At 43.9% G+C, this 16393-nt stretch overlaps 2 protein-coding genes across 3 annotated transcripts in view; one reads left to right on the forward strand and one right to left on the reverse strand.

Annotated features, from left to right (window-relative positions):
• Positions 1-6072, forward strand: part of ZCWPW1 (zinc finger, CW type with PWWP domain 1) — an 18010-nt gene extending 11938 nt beyond the window's left edge. Inside the window, exons 9-15 of the mRNA XM_012638883.1 lie at positions 838-913; positions 1333-1437; positions 2623-2706; positions 3280-3346; positions 3750-3847; positions 4522-4582; positions 5753-6072. Of these exons, the coding sequence (XP_012494337.1) occupies positions 838-913; positions 1333-1437; positions 2623-2706; positions 3280-3346; positions 3750-3847; positions 4522-4582; positions 5753-6072 (811 nt within the window). The remainder of the gene's footprint in view (positions 1-837; positions 914-1332; positions 1438-2622; positions 2707-3279; positions 3347-3749; positions 3848-4521; positions 4583-5752) is intronic.
• Positions 6073-7094: 1022 nt separating this feature from the next.
• The window catches only part of PILRA (paired immunoglobin-like type 2 receptor alpha), a 19100-nt gene continuing 9801 nt past the window's right edge, over positions 7095-16393 (reverse strand). Inside the window, exons 3-7 of one of the 2 annotated variants that reach the window (XM_012638944.1) lie at positions 15519-15758; positions 8910-8940; positions 7765-7814; positions 7506-7537; positions 7095-7340 (exon numbers count right to left, since the gene is read on the reverse strand). In XM_012638944.1, coding sequence (XP_012494398.1) covers positions 7221-7340; positions 7506-7537; positions 7765-7814; positions 8910-8940; positions 15519-15758 — 473 coding nt within the window. In that variant the 3' untranslated portion in view covers positions 7095-7220. The remainder of the gene's footprint in view (positions 7341-7505; positions 7538-7764; positions 7815-8909; positions 8941-15518; positions 15759-16393) is intronic. The other variant, XM_012638943.1, reaches the window with a different exon arrangement.

Consider the following 16393-nt stretch of genomic DNA (forward strand, 5'->3'; position numbering starts at 1 on the left):
GGTCTCTTCCTATCCCTTCATTCCTTCTCTGTTTTGGCAGACTTGGAGTATAATAGCTGTGATATTCCTGAGGAGACCTGGACAGGACATGAGAGTGATATAGCCTATGCCTCCTACATCCCAGGATCCATCATCTGGGCCAAGCAATATGGTTACCCCTGGTAGGGCACCATGATATAGAGCATGCTTCATGAACTTGGGAGTGGTAGATTCAAGCCTGGAGGGAAGGAAATGGAAAACATTTATAATGGAAATGGTACTTGCCTTAGAAAGACCATGGGGTGAGGGAGAAGATAAAGTACCAACCTTGGAGGCTTTGAAAGAGCATGTTTTCTGGAGGTTTCTGGGTAGAGGAAGTAACTCCCTGGAAAAAAGGGTCTGACAATGCTACACTGAGTGGTAGAAAGAGGATGGTGGATCTAAGGCATTTTTAAATATTGAGATGTGAGAGACACATGAAGTAAAAAGAACAAGGAAAGGTAGGATAGTTTCTTCTTTGGAGATGTCCCTAGTCAGAAAATTTTGTTCTTAGTTTTTCAGGAAGGCCCAGAAGGACAAGATACCTTTACTAGGAATATTTACTAGGAATGCCTTTACTAGTAAATATTCCTTCACTAGGAATATTTACTAGGAATATTACTAGGAATATTTGTACATTTATAGAAGTCACTTCAGTCATTTGGTAGTGACCACTGGAGGGGACTGACTGGGGGTAGGGGAATCTATTTTTTGGATCCTTTGTAGAACATACTATCCTTTTCTGTAAATTTATGAGACTGTGGTCTTTTCCTCTAACCCCCTTCTCTTCTGTCCCCTGCACTCATCTATTTTCTCAAGGTGGCCAGGCATGGTAGAATCTGATCCTGACCTGGGGGAATATTTTCTTTTTGCTTCTCATCTTGATTCCCTGCCGGTGAGTTTCCTGGTTCAGGGTAAGTAGGAGCTCAGGCCAAAGTAATGAACAAATCCATCCTAACAGATGTACAGAGTTAGAAACATAGACATAGCCAGCAACATGAGTGAAAGCAGACACTTAACTAGGGTGAAAAACACAGAGATAAGTACCCAATCTAGAAACAAACTTATATATAATTATTTATGCACTGTCAGGGCATTTATGTGCCCTGACATATAAATATGCTTTGGCTAGGATTCCTGAGGTCAGAATGGAAGAACAATTGAAATGAAGTAGGATAGGTGAGTCAGGCTTCAGGGAGCATATGAAGCCCAGCACTTCCTTCTTGGTGAATCACTATTCTCCGCCTGCCTGTTCTGACTAGAGGATGAAAGCAGGAGGACAGGAGGCCATAACAGGACCATCTTTTGTTTCAGTCTAAGTACCATGTGACATTTTTTGGAGAAACAGTTTCTCGTGCTTGGATCCCAGTCAACATGTTAAAGAACTTCCAGGAGCTGTCCCTGGAGCTAGCAGGAGTGGTGAGCAATTCTGGGGGTCTTTTTTGATACTGGAACTGGAAAACAAAATTTTCCCTTTATTAAACCTGATTTTCTCCCAAGGGAAGTTGTGTTGGGAAAAAGTTCCGTTTCTGACCAGGTGTGCCAAGGGCAAGGTTATTCATGAGGCAGTCTTCTTCTTTCTACCAGGACTGCAGCAGGGCAATGATCTTTTTTTTTTTTCAGTCACCTTCCCTGCCTACAATTTGGGGACCTTCCTGAAAACTGGGTTTTCTACAGTTTAGCCAAATCAGGTGTGGCAGAAATGAGGGCACAGATTAACTCAGGGTTTTTTAGTCTCAGTACTATTGACATTTTGGGCCACATAATTTTTTGTTGTGGAGGCTGTCCTGTGCCTTGTAGGATGTTTAGCAGCATCCCTGGGCTCTACTAGCATCTAACCAGTAGTAGCCTTTACTCCCATCCTGTGCCTCCTGCCCCTAGTTGTGACAACTGAAAAATTGTCTCCAGATGTTGCCAGATGTTTTCTGGGGGACAAAATATCCCTCTGTTCATAACCACTGGATTAGCTAGCTAAATCATATTTCCTCCTCATAGTCCCTTTGGGTTTGATCAGCCTTACAAATGAGCAGAGGCCCAGCAGCTCTGGGACCTTAGAAAATCAAGCAGTGAGTATTAAATCAAGCAGCTGGATCTAAAGAAACTTGTCAGAAGCTTAAAAGTGGAATCATCTGAACTCCTTCACTCTTCTCTCTTCAAAGTTCCATGGGATTCACTTTGGAGAGGTCACCAACATTTTGGTTGAAAATATTGCCAGGAATTGGTGAGAAGTTTATTAGGTAGAAGGGGCGTATTATGTCTGAGCCCAAAAGATTAAGGAGTATCATATCAATACTAGGAACTGGAAATAAACATAAAGATAATGTCTGGTGGGTAGCAGTATGTTGGTGTCACTTCTCTAGTATTTATTATTGACTCTAATCTTTTTTAATATAAATATTTTAACATTATATATTAATTGTTTTATTTTTATTTTTTTTTAAATAAGCCTATATAGCACCCAGTATTCCCAGGTGGTCTCCCATCCAGACCCTGCTTAACTTCTGAGATCAGACAAGATCAGGCATGTTTAGGGTAGTATGGCTACAGATGATTCTGGTCTTTAAGACAGTATTTATCATTGATTCTAATCTTCTTCCATTTCAGAAAAAGTGCAGGAACAAAGACTGCAGCCAGAAACTGGGCGCAGCCCTAATGATGGCTCAAGAGGCAGAACAGATCAGCATTCAGGTAGGAGAGTGTTCAGACCACATACTTGCTTCTCTTCAGGACCTGGACACAAAGCAAACCATATACTCCCACTGTAGAAAACCAGTTGTCCTTCCCCATTACACAGCATTTTTCTTAGATCTCCTCTTGTCTTCCCTGGCCAGATTCCCCTGACTCCTTAAATCATTCATTCCTTTCCCTACCCTTGGCAGTCCAGACAGATACAGTTTGTGGTAGGGGGCATCCTCCCTGCCTATATAACTTCAAGTCTCAGATACATGTGCCTTAACCTCGCTTTTATGTGGAGTCAGTTTTTACCCTCAAATTCTGCTGGTGGGGGTGAGGGTGAAATGGAGAATGACAAACAGTGAATTTCCCCTTCCCAATTATTTGTTGCATTATAAACAAACTGGAAAAGAGATTATAATTAGTTAATCTCTATAAAAGTCTGGATAAGCCTAATGTGAAATTTTGAGTGAAAAATGGTATGGAAAATGAATACAAATTTCTTCATAACTAAACTCTAGAAGACAGAGGGCAAAAGCCATCCCTGGGAGGGTAGTGGATAATGCTTTTGTTTCTTGGTTCTCTCAGGAGCGGGTTAACTTGTTTGGTTTCCAGAGCCGATACAACAGACCTGACAGTAGTGGGGAAGGAAAAGGTATGATAAGTGGAGGGCGAGGACTAGAGAAGGAGGGGAGAGATTCTTTCATGAGAACAATAGCCCAAACCTTTCTTTTTTTATATTCTATGTCATCAGGCTAGCTCTGGATTCTATAATAGGAGGCTCTCAGCATGTCATTGACCCAGTATCCAGGATGGATAGACAGATGAGTGGAGAGAGGAATGAGGGGAAAAGGAGTGGAAGGGAGGGCGTATGTTGAATAGTGATGGACTTTGAAAAGGATGGAGCCATGGTAATCCTGGATTACATTTTACGGAGAAAATACCACTTGGACACAGAAGGCAGAGTTAGAAGACAGATTTTCTGGAATCAGCTCCATTAACTCATCAACTATTTTATTAGATGAATTACTTAGCCTTTCTTCCTTTTCCTGTTCTAGACTTAATGCTCTCTGGGACTAACAGCCTGGATTCCTGCTTGGAGAAAGAAGAGGAAAAGGAATCAGAGGTAGAAGAAGAGGAGGAGGAAGAGAAAAAAGTAAGATTAGCCTTAAATATTGGTTTAGATAAGGATCTTGGGGCTTCCTTTTAGGAGATTCCTATGGAGGTCTGGTTAACATGGATTTACATTTACTAAGGGACCATCCTGTCTCTGCCTCAGGCTAGCCCTGACTGGCTGATCTTTCCTCTTAGGGGTCTCCAGGAAAGAAGGCTCTTCTCTTTTTTCTTTATTCTAATTTCTCACATCCTAGGAACTTCTTTCTTGATTATAATCTCAGTTCCTACTGTATTTCTTTGGTTCTTCCTGAAGTAATTTCAGGGAATATCAGGTTACTTCTTTCCACTCCTTTATCCCCTATACAGACACTTAGGATATTCATTCACTTGTTTTCTTAGTGTCTCTTTTCCAGGTATATGGAATACATATTTTTCACTTTCTCTTTTAATTTTTAATTTACCAATTTTTATCATATTGGTGGCCTAGCTTTATTTCCTTCTTTTATGCCTAAAGTTTTGCATTAATGAACACCAAACAGAATGGGAAGGTGACCACACATTTTTCTCTGTGTTACCATACGTTTGAACAATATCAGGCTCCTGAACCTAATTTGATTCCCCAAAGCTCACCTATCATACTGTAGAATCCCTCTCTATTAAAAATGGATATGTGACTTAATTTATCTTTTTCTTATTTTTCTCCCACATCCTCAGGACCCAACTTTGTCTGGTCCCAAGTCAATCAAAACACAAACAAAAAAACCTAAGCCAAGAGGTAAGCAAGCCAGCTGGACATGGGACACGTCTTACAGTTAAGGCAGGGAAGTGGTAGAGTGTAAGGGGACTGTGAGTAGCCGGACCTTACTGATCATCTCAGCTCCAGGATCTGAGAAAACCAGCAAGACTCACCGATAGTGTCAGAGTGGGAAGCTAGAGCCTCCTCACTTCTGTGTATTAAATTATAAAATCTTAGGTTAAAGATGGAAGGTTTTAAGTTCTTAGCCAAGAAGGATAACTTCCTGGAGAAGGCAGACTCTGAGGAGAACTGTAAAGAGAAAAAAATCCAGGGGCTAAAAAAAAGGTGATTAGAGAACTGGAGGCCACTGATACAACTCACTAAATCAAATAGAAGATACGGGGCAGGGCAGAGACTAAGTGTGGAGAGGCCATCTTCCCTTGCTGAGCTGTCATTTAGAGAGAAATAAACATATTTCTTTCATGGTTGGGGGGTGGGGGTGATGCAGGCATAGCAGATGGACAAGGTGGGACCTTGAAAAGGAAGACAGTGAAGAGATCTCTGGGCAGTGAATCCACAGCTCCTCCTGCATCCATCACGGGAAGGAAAGAAGGCCACGGGAATTCAGATTCCGACCAGCCAGGTAAGGCTCAAGGCTGGGGAAGAACTGTGAGGAATGAGGTCCATGTCTTCATCCCCGCTTCCTGAATCATTTCTTAACAATTCTACAGCTTTACATAACTTTAAGGAATGAGTTAAAATTAGAACAAAAGAGTACCTCTCAGATTGTACACACCACACACTACATAAACATAGTGGTTATTGATCTGATTTGATCTAGGGACAGGGGAATGGTAGGGAGAAGGGAACTAACCTTTGTCGAGGATTGCTGTGGGTTGTCTAGAGAGGTACTTCCATGCTTGTTCCTTTTTTTTCTTTCAACAGCTCTAGGACTGGATATTTAACATTTTAAAGATAAGGAAACTGAGGCTCAAAGGGTTTAGAATGTGCTCAAGACCCATGTGGAGCTCACAGCTGACCCACGGCTTGAATCCAAGTCCTTCTGAGCCTAAAGCCCAGATTCTTTGTGCTGTGAAAGGTCATCTTTTCCAGAGATTTCTTGGAAATAGGAATTTAGGAGTTCAATTTGTGAAAGGTGAGGACAGACTGACCTAATAGGACTCTCGACTTTGTCATCTTTTCATTTAGGCCCTAAGAAACAATTTAAAACTCCCGAAAGCAAGGCCTCAGCAACCAGCTTATGTGAGGAAAAAGGAGGCCGAGTGGTACCACAGGGCCTGAGCCCCTCAGCTCGTGCTGGGGCCTGTGCCTCAGCCGGGAAGGAAGGGCCTAGACTCCAGGAACCACTGACTCAGGAGGCTGCAAGTGTCCCCCATGAAGATGAAGCCTCCAGTGACCTGGACCTGGAGCTACTCATGGAAGATGTTGGAAAAGAGCTGGAGCAGAGAGGAGAGCCACAGCACAGAGACGACGAAGAGGAGTTCACCATGGCCTTCTTTGAGGAATAGTTGTGTGCTCTCGCCCTCCTTCCTGTTCTCCTGTCCCTAGAGCGCAGTGGGGAGAGCCTCACAGTGGGTGCCTGAGAAGTTGCTAAGTGTTGGGGTTGTTCAAGTCAGAGTTGCACAGTTTATATGTTAATAAAGCAGGTCACCGGTTGGTTGGTTCAGCTGGTCTCTAACCATGTGCTTCTTTTGGGCCTCTTTCCCCTCTCTGGGGTGTCACTGTGGTGGCATGTCCTCATTTGTGTTGGGAGGTGTGCACAGCATAGGAATCTGGGGACGGCCGTGAGACCTGAGTCCTGAGAGAGCATCCTGAAGGGGAGATCTGGGTTCAAATCCTGGCTCAGCTGCTTACTAGTACCCATAGGTTGTTGGGAAAAGCATGTTAACCATCTGATTCTGATTTTTATCCTCAGATGAGGTTATGGGGTTGGTGCTGATGTTAAATCAGGTGATGCCTATAAAGCACTAAATGCAATACAGGCTAGTTATTATCCTAAGGGAAGAGTATGGTTGGATTTGGGGGACAGACGTATGTTCTGGGCTGGCTACCAGCATTTTGGGGTTTATGTTCCCTGGCCTCAGGCAGTCACTGAACAAAGTGCTAGAGGAGGGATCTTAGGTGTGAGTTATCTACTAGAGTTCATGTTTGGGTGGGAGAGACAGAAGTTGAAGGTGACATCAGTTTTCTCCTTAGATATATTCAGGGGTATTTTCATTTTGGGCTAAGACCTAAGATGGTGAAGAGGGAATTGGATAGATGGCTCTGTGACTCCCAGTGCCATAGGGGCCTTCAACATCTGCTGACCTCCAAGTCATCTGGTTACTGTTGGAAGCTGTGATCTTCCTATTGGAAGTGTAGCTTACTCTAAGGAGGCCATGATTCAGTCATTTTTTTTCTTTCTTTTACTTTTTCTTTGAACTTTAATGAATGAAAATTTAAAAAAAAATTATTTGCAAGACAATCTTTAAAATTTTTTTATTTTATTATTTTTTTCTTTGTTTTAATTAGAGATGGGGTGTTTCTATGTTCCCCACGCTGGCCATGACCTTCTGGGCCTCAAGCTCTCCTGTGTCAGCCTGCCGCATAGCTGAGACTATAAGCATGAGCTACCATGCCTGGCCTCATCATTCAGTCTTGAGAGGTTAGGCCTTGGTTAGGCCTTTAAGACAGAGTACAGAGTCTCTTCCTGGGGACCACTGTGGTCTGGGTGGCTGGGTGGTGCTCCTGGTGAGGTGGAGCTGGAGAGGGCAAGGGAGGCATAGACGATATCATCCTGGGCAGGAACGAAAGAGAAGCAGGTTAGACAGTGGAGGTGGCGCTGTCCCCGTCTCAGCAGGAACCTACAACCTGAGTGCCCTGCCCATACCACAGTCCATCCACTACCACACCTTCTCCAGGCTTCTCTTTAATTCCTTCAGGCCCTCGTCTGACTGCTTACCTTGGGGTTCAGGTTGGGGTCTCCATATTGCCCTAGGAAAAAAATCAAGGCGTGCTGAGGTCAGGTGTTGTGACTGCCAGGGCAGAGAGACGGGCAGGGCTCCAGGAGTGAGGTTATCTGCCAGGTCAGGGCCAGGGCCACGTGGGGGGATTGTGGCCGAACGGGAAGGAGGGAAATAATGGTGCATGCCCAGGGAGGGGGTGTTTGGGGAAGCAGGAAATGGAGGGTGGGAGGTGGGGATATGCTGGTAAGGACTTACGTTTACTCCCAATATTCTCATATTTCTCCTCCATGTTTTGGAAGGATTCCCTGTACGGGAACAAGAGGATGGGAACTATATTAGTGCTGGGCAGTAGAGAGTTAAAGCACGTGTCAGGGGCTGGTTCTGCTTGAGGGGTGCTCAGCAACCTGCCCTGACAAGCTCAGGAGGAATGTGAGGGTTCCAGGCTCTCAGAGGAGGCTGCCTGGAAGAGGAATGAGAGGCAATTTGTGGTGTGGCCCAGCAGAGGTCCCTCAGGGCTGACTGAAGGTGGATTATTCTAGGGAAGCTGCTTGTACTGGAGAGGAACGGGGCAGAGAAATAGGAAGGGTCAGCCCCTGTGTTCTCTCTTCGCCACTGCCTTGGCTAAAACTGGGAGAAGAAACCCAACTGAGTGAGTTTCGGGGCCTCTGGGCAGGTGCTCCGGCCTGGTGCCTGGAAGGAGAAGGTGTCCTGGGAGGGCCAGGAGGAAGGACAGCTGGCAAAAGCTGGGCAGGGAGAGGGGCAGGAAGTGAGGCTTCCTTCCAGCAGGGGAGGCACGGCAGCGGCAGCGGCAAGCCAGGGCCTGAGGAAAGGAGAGAGGGTGGAGAGGAAGACAGGGATGAGGGGAAGTGAGGGAGGCCCGGAGAGGAGAGGGACACAGGCTGGGACTTTGCTTCTGCACAAGGAAGGCCAGAGGGGAGGTGGAGGCAGAGGGAGCCTGTGGCCCCTGGTGCATTCAGCAGGGGACAAGGACAGAGTGAAGAGAGAAGTGGAGGAAGGGTGGAAAACTGGTGTGTGTGGGAAGGAGGTGCTCCAGGCTGAAAGGAGCAGATGCAGGGCAGGAAAAGCTTCGGAACAGGATGAAAGGAGGGAAGAGGAAATGGGAGAAAGACTCCAGGGAGACACTCTGGGAAAGAGAAGCTCTGAAGGTTCGTGCTGGAACCCGGAGTCCACTGTTCTTTTATGGGGCTGGAGTCTGAGGAGGTGGAGAGCCCGGCCCGTTGGAGGCCCAAGGAGGACGCAGGTGGGTAAGTCCAGAAGGTGAGAGCGGCCGTGCCAGGCTGGGCTTGTGCAGTTCTTAGAAGGACACTCCCTGTTTCCCAAACCAGCCCCTCCCTGCCATCTCCTACCCCCACAACCCCTTGAGGAGGACAAACACTCACCTGGCTGGGGTTGTGGCTTTAGTCTGCTGACCTGCAGAAAGACCAACAGCATGTCAGTGCGACAGCCACGGCGATGCCATTTCTCCATCCCGCCTTCTCTGCTGGACCCGAAGGTGAGACCATCCTTAGAGGGACCAGACCTGCTAAGCTCTGCCCAAACACATGTAGGAAAGGGCCTGGGACTCAGCAGGGACCCTGAGGCCCCCACACCTGTCCTCCCGATTGTCCCCAACAGCAAATCCAGAGATGCCCCCTCATCTGGACCCTCTGCCCCTTTGCTTCCTCCTCTCTCCCTTGAACTCCCCGCCCCTCCCCCAACCTGGCTCCCTCCACTGTGGAGCCCTCACCCACCCCCTCCCCTCCTCTTGGCGCAGCACACACCCCCATCCTCTCAGAAAAGCCTCTTGTGCTTTCCTTCTGAGTGGTGGCTCTTCCTGCTCTGGCAGCTTGTCATCCTCAGGGTTGGAATCTGTGTTCGCAGACATTTAAGCTCCATTCCCATTGCTGGGCCATTCGTCCTCCTCCACTGAGACCTCTGCTGTGTGTCCCATGTCCTCTGCCCCTCCGCGTCCACCTGGAATCCCCCCTGGTTCCCAGACACCCTTTCCACCACCCAGCATCGTCCTGGGAGGTTGCAGCATCCACAGGGACCTGTGAACACAGGACTCGCTTCTCCCCCTCAACTCCAGGGACTTCCACCTCTACTCCACTCAGCCAACCCTGGGCTGCCTTTTTAAATGTTGAGAGTGGGACTTGGAAATTATTAAATGCTGGTATCATTTTCATGCTGCAACTTTATTTCCTTCCAGCTCACACACTCTTTCCCTCTTTCTCCAGTCTTGAAACCCAAACAGGTTTTATTTGTTTATTTAATTGTGGTAAAACAACACCTAGAATTTACCATTTTTTCCATGGCTAGGTGTGTGGTTTAGTAGTGTTAAGTTATTCACACTGTTGTGAAACAGCTCTCCAGAACTTTTTCATCCTGCGCAACTGAAACTCTATCCTCATTAAATATTAATACTGCCCCCCCCTTTCCCCTGCCCCTGGCAACCACCATTCTACTTCCTGTTTCCACAAATTTGACCACTTTTGATAACCTCATGTAAGTGGGATCATGTAGCATTTGTCTGTTTGTGGCTTGCTTGTTTCACTTAGCATAATGTCCTCAAGTTTCATTCCTGTTGTAGCATGTGTCAGAATTTCCTTCCTTTTAATGGCTGAATATATTGCATCATATGCATAAATCATCTATTCATTTGTCGATGGACACTTGGGTTGCTTTCACCTCTTGGCTATTGTGAATAATGCTGCTATCAACATAGGTGTACCAATGTCTCTTCCAGACCCTGTTTTCAACTTTTTTGGATATATACCCAGAAGCAGGATTGCTTGGTCATATGGCAGTTCTACTTTTAAATTTTTGAGGAAAGGCCGTACTTTTTCAATAGTTGTCACACCATTTTACATTGCCACCAACAGTGTACAGGTGTTTCAATTCTCCACATTCTTGCCAACACTTGTCATTTATTTAATTATTTTTTTAATAATAGCTATCCTAATGGGTGTGAGGTGTTACCTCTTTGTGGTTTTGATTTGCATTTTCCTTACATTAGTGATGTAGAGCATCTTTTCATATGCTTGTTGGCCATTTGCATATTATCTTAGTCCATTTGTGCTGCTATAACAGAATGCCCAAGACTGGGTAATTTGTAAGGAACAGACTTTTATTTCTCACGGTTCTGGAGGCTGGGAAATCCAAGATAGGTGCTAGAATCTGGCGTCTGGTGAGGGTCTTTTTGTGGTGTCTTCTGGATGAGAGGAATGCTGTGTCCTCACATGGCAGGAGATCAGAAGAGAGTGAGCCCACTCCCGAAATTCCTTTTTATACTAGCATTACTCCATTCTTGTGGCAGAGCTCTAATGCCCTAAACAACTCCCAAAAGGCCCCACTTCCCAACTGTTGCATTGGGGATTGTTTCCAAGAAATGAATTTGGGAGGACACACTCAGATCATAGCACATATCGTCTTTGGAGAAATGTCTGTTAAAATCTGTTGCTGATTTTTAAATTGGGTTGGTTTTTGATGTTTAGTTGTAGGGTTTTTTAAAAAATATATTCTCGATATTAACCCATTATCAGATATGATTTGCAAATATTTTCTCCTATTCCATAAATGTTGCCTTTTCATTCATTGATTGTCTCCCTTGGTGAACAAAAGTGTTTAAATTTGATGTAGTCCTATTTGTCTATTTTTTCTTCTGTGGCCTGTGCTTTTGGTGTCATATCCAAGAAATTATTGCCAAGTTGTGAAACTTTCCCCCTATGTTTTCTTCTAAATGTTTTATGGCATGGGGTCTTACATTTGGGTCTTTATTCCATTTTAAGTGAAATTTTGTATATGGCATAAGGATTCAACTTCATTCTTTGACATATGGATATTCAATTTTTTCAACACCATTTGTTGAAGAGACTATCCTTTCCTTATTGAGTGTTCTTAGCACCCTTGTGAAAAATTGTTAGACCATATATATGCAGGGGGTTAATTCTGGGCTCTCTCTCTTGTATTCCATTGGTCTACTTTTTTGTCTTTATGCCAGTACCACATTGTTTTGATTACTGTAGCTTTGTAATGTGTTTTTAAATCAGGAAATGTGAGTCCTTCAACTTCGTTCTTCTTTCTCTAGATTGTTTTTTCATTCAGGGTCCTTTGAAATTCCATATAAATTTTAGGATGCATTTTTCTGTTTCTGCAAAACATGTTGTTGGGATTTTGATAGGAATTGTGTTGAATCTGTAGGTCCTTTTGGGTAGTAGGGCCATCTTAACAATATTAATTCTTCCAATCCATGAATACAGATGTCTTTCCATTTATTTGTGTCTTTAATTTCTTTCAGCAATGTTTTGTGGTTTGCAGTGTAGATGTCTTTACCTTCTTGGTTAGGTTTATTCCTAAGTATTTATTTATTTTTCGATGCTAGTATAAATATAATTATTTTCTAAACTTCTTTTCAGATTGGTTATTGTTAATGTGTAGAAACTCAATTGATTTTTCGTATGTCGATTTTGTATTCTGCAACCTTGCTCAGGTCATTAGTTTTAACAGATTTTTTTTTGTTGTTATTGTTGAATATTTAGGGTTTTCTACATGTAAGATAATGTCACCTGTGAACAGATAATTTTACTTTTCCCTGTCTGATTTAGATGCCTTTTATTATTATTATTATTATTGCCTGATTCCTCTGGCTAGGGCTTCCAATAGTATGTTGAGTAGAAGTAGTGATAGTGGACATCATTGCCCTGTGTCAGATACTAGAAGAAAAGCTTTCAGTCTTTCACCATGGAGTGATGGTGCTTTCTAATAAATGGCCTGTATTATGTTGAGATAGTTTTCCTTCTATTCCTGGTTTGTTGATGAACAAACCTGTTTTCCTGTTTTTATCATGAAAGGGTCTTGAATCTTGTCCAGTGCTTTTTCTGTATCAATTGAGATTATCATGTGGGTTTTTTTCCCCCCTCAGCCTGTTAATGTGGTGCATTACATTGATTGATTTTTGTATATTAAACCATCATCGCATTCCAGGAATAAATCCCACTTAGTCATGGTTATAACTCTTTGGATGTGTTGAATTTAGTTTGCTAGTATTTTGTTGAAGATTTTTGCATCAGTATTCACCAGGCTCATTGATCTATAGTTTTTATTTTTCTTGTAGTGACTTCGTCTGGCTTTGATATCAGGGTAATGCTAATCTCATAGAATAAACTTGGAAGTGTTCCTGCTGTCTTTTGTCATTACCCCACTGCACCTGTTCTTTTACTTCATTGATGTCTTGTCCCTTGATAACCCGTTTTTTTCTAGGTTGCCTAAGCTCCCTGCTGACTCCTCTGCTTTCCATTCATGCTCTTGCACTAACTCCTTGACCTCCTGTGATCTCCTATCTGTCTGCCACCCTGAGCTGACAATCCCGGATATGTCCTATGACGGGGAATGCTATTTGTTTACCCAGTATCCATTCAGTTTTGTTACTTAGTCACAGAAAATTGATTTTATTTGGAGTGGCAATGTGCTCTGCTACAGATGGCTGTGGGACATATGACTAAATTTTAGCCAATAAGATATAAGCAGGGTTGTGGGTTGGGACTTTCAGGAAAGCTCTTTAAAAGGGGGGACAAACAGTTGGAGTATAGTTTTTTTTTTCTCCTTTCTTTCTTCCTCCTGTTTCCTGCTAGGAACCCAGAAATAATGGCTGGAGTCCTAGCAGCCATCTTGGACCATGAGGCAACCTTCAGGACAGAGGCCAGTATCAAGAACAGTGCATCAGAAAGGTAGGAGCCTGAGCACGTAAGAATGGTGGCCTCTGCTGTCTGCCCCAGATTCTTGTACAAGAGGGAAAAAAAACCTACTCTGTCTTATTTAAGCAATGGTTACTTCTGGTCCCTAATGGTAGCAGCTGAACACAATTTCTAACCAACACAAATCCTTAAAGGTTTTAAACCTGAATAGTTGAATACAGTTGGGGAAAAACACAATCGTGTACCCTGATGCTTTTGTGGATTTATGGCTTTTCATCTGAGTTGAATCCTTGGGCCCCACTTCCAACTTCCCATGTCAAACTTTCTCTTCAATTCCCTGACCCTCTTCCTCATTCTCAGCGAACAACCACTGTGGTTCTTTGCTCTGCTGAAGTTTTTTTTTTTTTAATTTTATGTAGTTGAATTTATAAATATTTTTATCCATGTGTGTTGGGTTTTGTCATACTGAGGTAGATTGTCTCCACTCTGTGGTTATAAAATAATCCTGCATGTTTTCTTCTAGTTCTAGGGTTAATTTTTTCTTATTTAAATCTTTGATCTCTGTGGAATTAATTTTGGTGCAAATTATGAGGTAGGGAAATAATGTTATTTTTTTCTCAGATGGCTACCTAATAGTTCTAGCACCATTTATTGAATTACCCATCTTTCCCCATTGATTAGAAGTGCTACCTTTTAACCGAGCAAATTTCTGCATATATTTGGGTTTGTTTTCATCCTGCTATATTTGGGTTTTTCTCTTTCTTCCATTGGTTATCTGTGTATTAATAAGCCAGTATTACATTGTTTTAATGATCATTGCTGAATAATTATAGGTGCTAATGCTCCCATAGTGTGCACTCTGTGCTTGGATCTGTTCTATATGCATACCTTTAATCATCAGGACAACCCCACATAGGTACTATTGTTATCCCCATTTCCATGAGGAAGCTGAGGCACACGGCATTCAAAGTTGTGCCAAAGTTTCCCTAGCGATGGTATGATTTTGACACCAGGATGTGACTGCAGGCTCTTCACTTCTGTGCTTTAATGTCTGATAGGGTGAATCTCCTTTCATTGCAGATTTTCTTTACAGTAATGTCAAATCAATTTTGGGGGATGTTGGTATATAACTAATTAATGGCTCTAGCCTTATACTCTCTTTTGATCTGTAAATATGTACGAATTTATGATGGAAAACTCTATTCAGATGCCACACAAGTATCTCAAATAGGACATATCCCAAAATAAACAAAACAGATCATCTTTCCCCTGCAAATATATTCTCTTCTTCTATTCACTGTTTTAGTTTGGTAGTTTCATCATAGTCTTATTCTTCCAGGTTGAAACATAGGCTTATTCCTGCTCCTTGCTTCTACATCAGTCTAACAATCAAGTCTTATTGGCCCTTTCCCTCCATCTGCACCAACACTGCGTTAGACTGATCCAGCCTGGTCTACCTCCAGCCCCTCCACCGCAGACTGCTGTATCTATGACAGGGAGATGAGGCCACCCCTTTGCTGCTTCACGTTGCCTCTGGGATCAGAGGCTCTTGGGAGTGATTTCCAAGGTTCTCTTCTCTCATCTCCTGCCACCTCCACCAGCACTGAGCTTCCTACAGTTCTTGGAATGGTTTCCTCCACCCAGAAGGAAAGTGTGTGACCAGTATACCACTCTCACCACTTGCCTGGCTAATTCTTTTTATTCTTGGGGACTTTTTGTCTATGCCACTTCCTCTGGGATGTCCTCCCCGACCACCTCTCCTTGCTCCCAACCTTGTTAAATGCCTCATAGCTCTTTCTCAATGAAGCTGTTAGCCCTTGAGGCAACCGATACCCCCCACCCCACCCCAAAATTGAGTTCCTTGAAAGCAGAGTCTGTTTTATCTACTTTCATATCTCCGATTTCAAGCCAGGCCCTGGCAAGTGGGCAGTTGGCCAATGCTTGCTGAGCTGAGCCAACTTCCTATCCCTTCTGTTCTCTCTGGACTTTTCCCAGAGCAGGCCCTCCCCTCCCTGTGAACCACAAGGTGAGGATTGATGAGAGATGACTAAGTCAAGAGAAGAACTGGGAAGTGATCAGACGGTGTGGAAAGGGATGGGTGGCTCTCAAACTTTTTCCTGCACAATCTCCACTTGAGGAGCCTGTCCAAGATGCACATTCCTAAGACCAGACCTCAGAGTGTGACCTGGTGGGTTTGAGGGGAGCCCAGGAGTGGTCTGCATTTTTAAGAAGCACCTTTGGGATTCCTTGGCAGGTGGGTTCTGAGAAACCCTCAGTTGGGAAGCTTGGGGAGAGGCTGGGTCCTGGGTCACTTACCTTTCCTTCTCTTCCACCTGAGGAAGACCATCAGTCCGAAAATCATGACAATGAGCACAGCAATGGCTGCAGCTGCCCCGAATGCAGTCTCCAAACTCAGGGGCTGAGACCCTGAGCTCTCTTTGTCCTCTGTGACCTTGACACCAGCTGTGGTTGTTGCAGTGGCTGTGGTGGCTACAGTGGCTGTGGTGGCTGCAGTGGTTGTGGTGGCATTGGTGGGTCTCTGGGTGGTCTTATCAGCTGGGGAGAGATAACAAATAAGCAGGCTCTCCCCTGGAGGTGTGGGGGCATCTGGGTGAAACTGTGGCATCTTGTTTTCTAGGCTGGGGGGAGTATTGGGGTGGAGAGTCACTCTCAGAAGCTCACACAGGGAGGGGAGTAACAATGTCACATATTTACTATCCAGACCACTATCCATTTAATTTACTATCCATTTAATCAGGTTTAAATCCTGATTCTATACCACTTACCCTAGGTGTGACCTCAGAACCGCATTTCCTCACTTACAAATAGGGATAACTAAATTATAGAATTAAAACAATTTTTTTATTACTGTAAATATATGTAACACAAAATATATCATTTCAACCATTTCTATTAATAAGTGTACAATTCAGTGGCATTCAGGACATTCACATTGCTGCGCGACTATTACCACCATCTAACTCCAGAACTTTTCATCTTCCTGAATGGAAATGCTGCACCCATTAAACAACTCCCCATTACCTTGTCCCCCAGCCCCTGCTAACCACCATTCTACTTTCCATCTAGATAAATTTGACTATTCTAGCTACCTCATGTAAATGGAATCATACAGTACATGTCCTTCTATAGGATTGTTGGAATAAGTGAGAAAACATCTGTAAAGCACCTAG

The sequence above is a fragment of the Propithecus coquereli genome, unplaced genomic scaffold, assembly GCF_000956105.1.
Source record: "Propithecus coquereli isolate 6110/MARCELLA unplaced genomic scaffold, Pcoq_1.0 Scaffold137, whole genome shotgun sequence".
Classification (NCBI taxonomy): domain Eukaryota; kingdom Metazoa; phylum Chordata; class Mammalia; order Primates; family Indriidae; genus Propithecus; species Propithecus coquereli.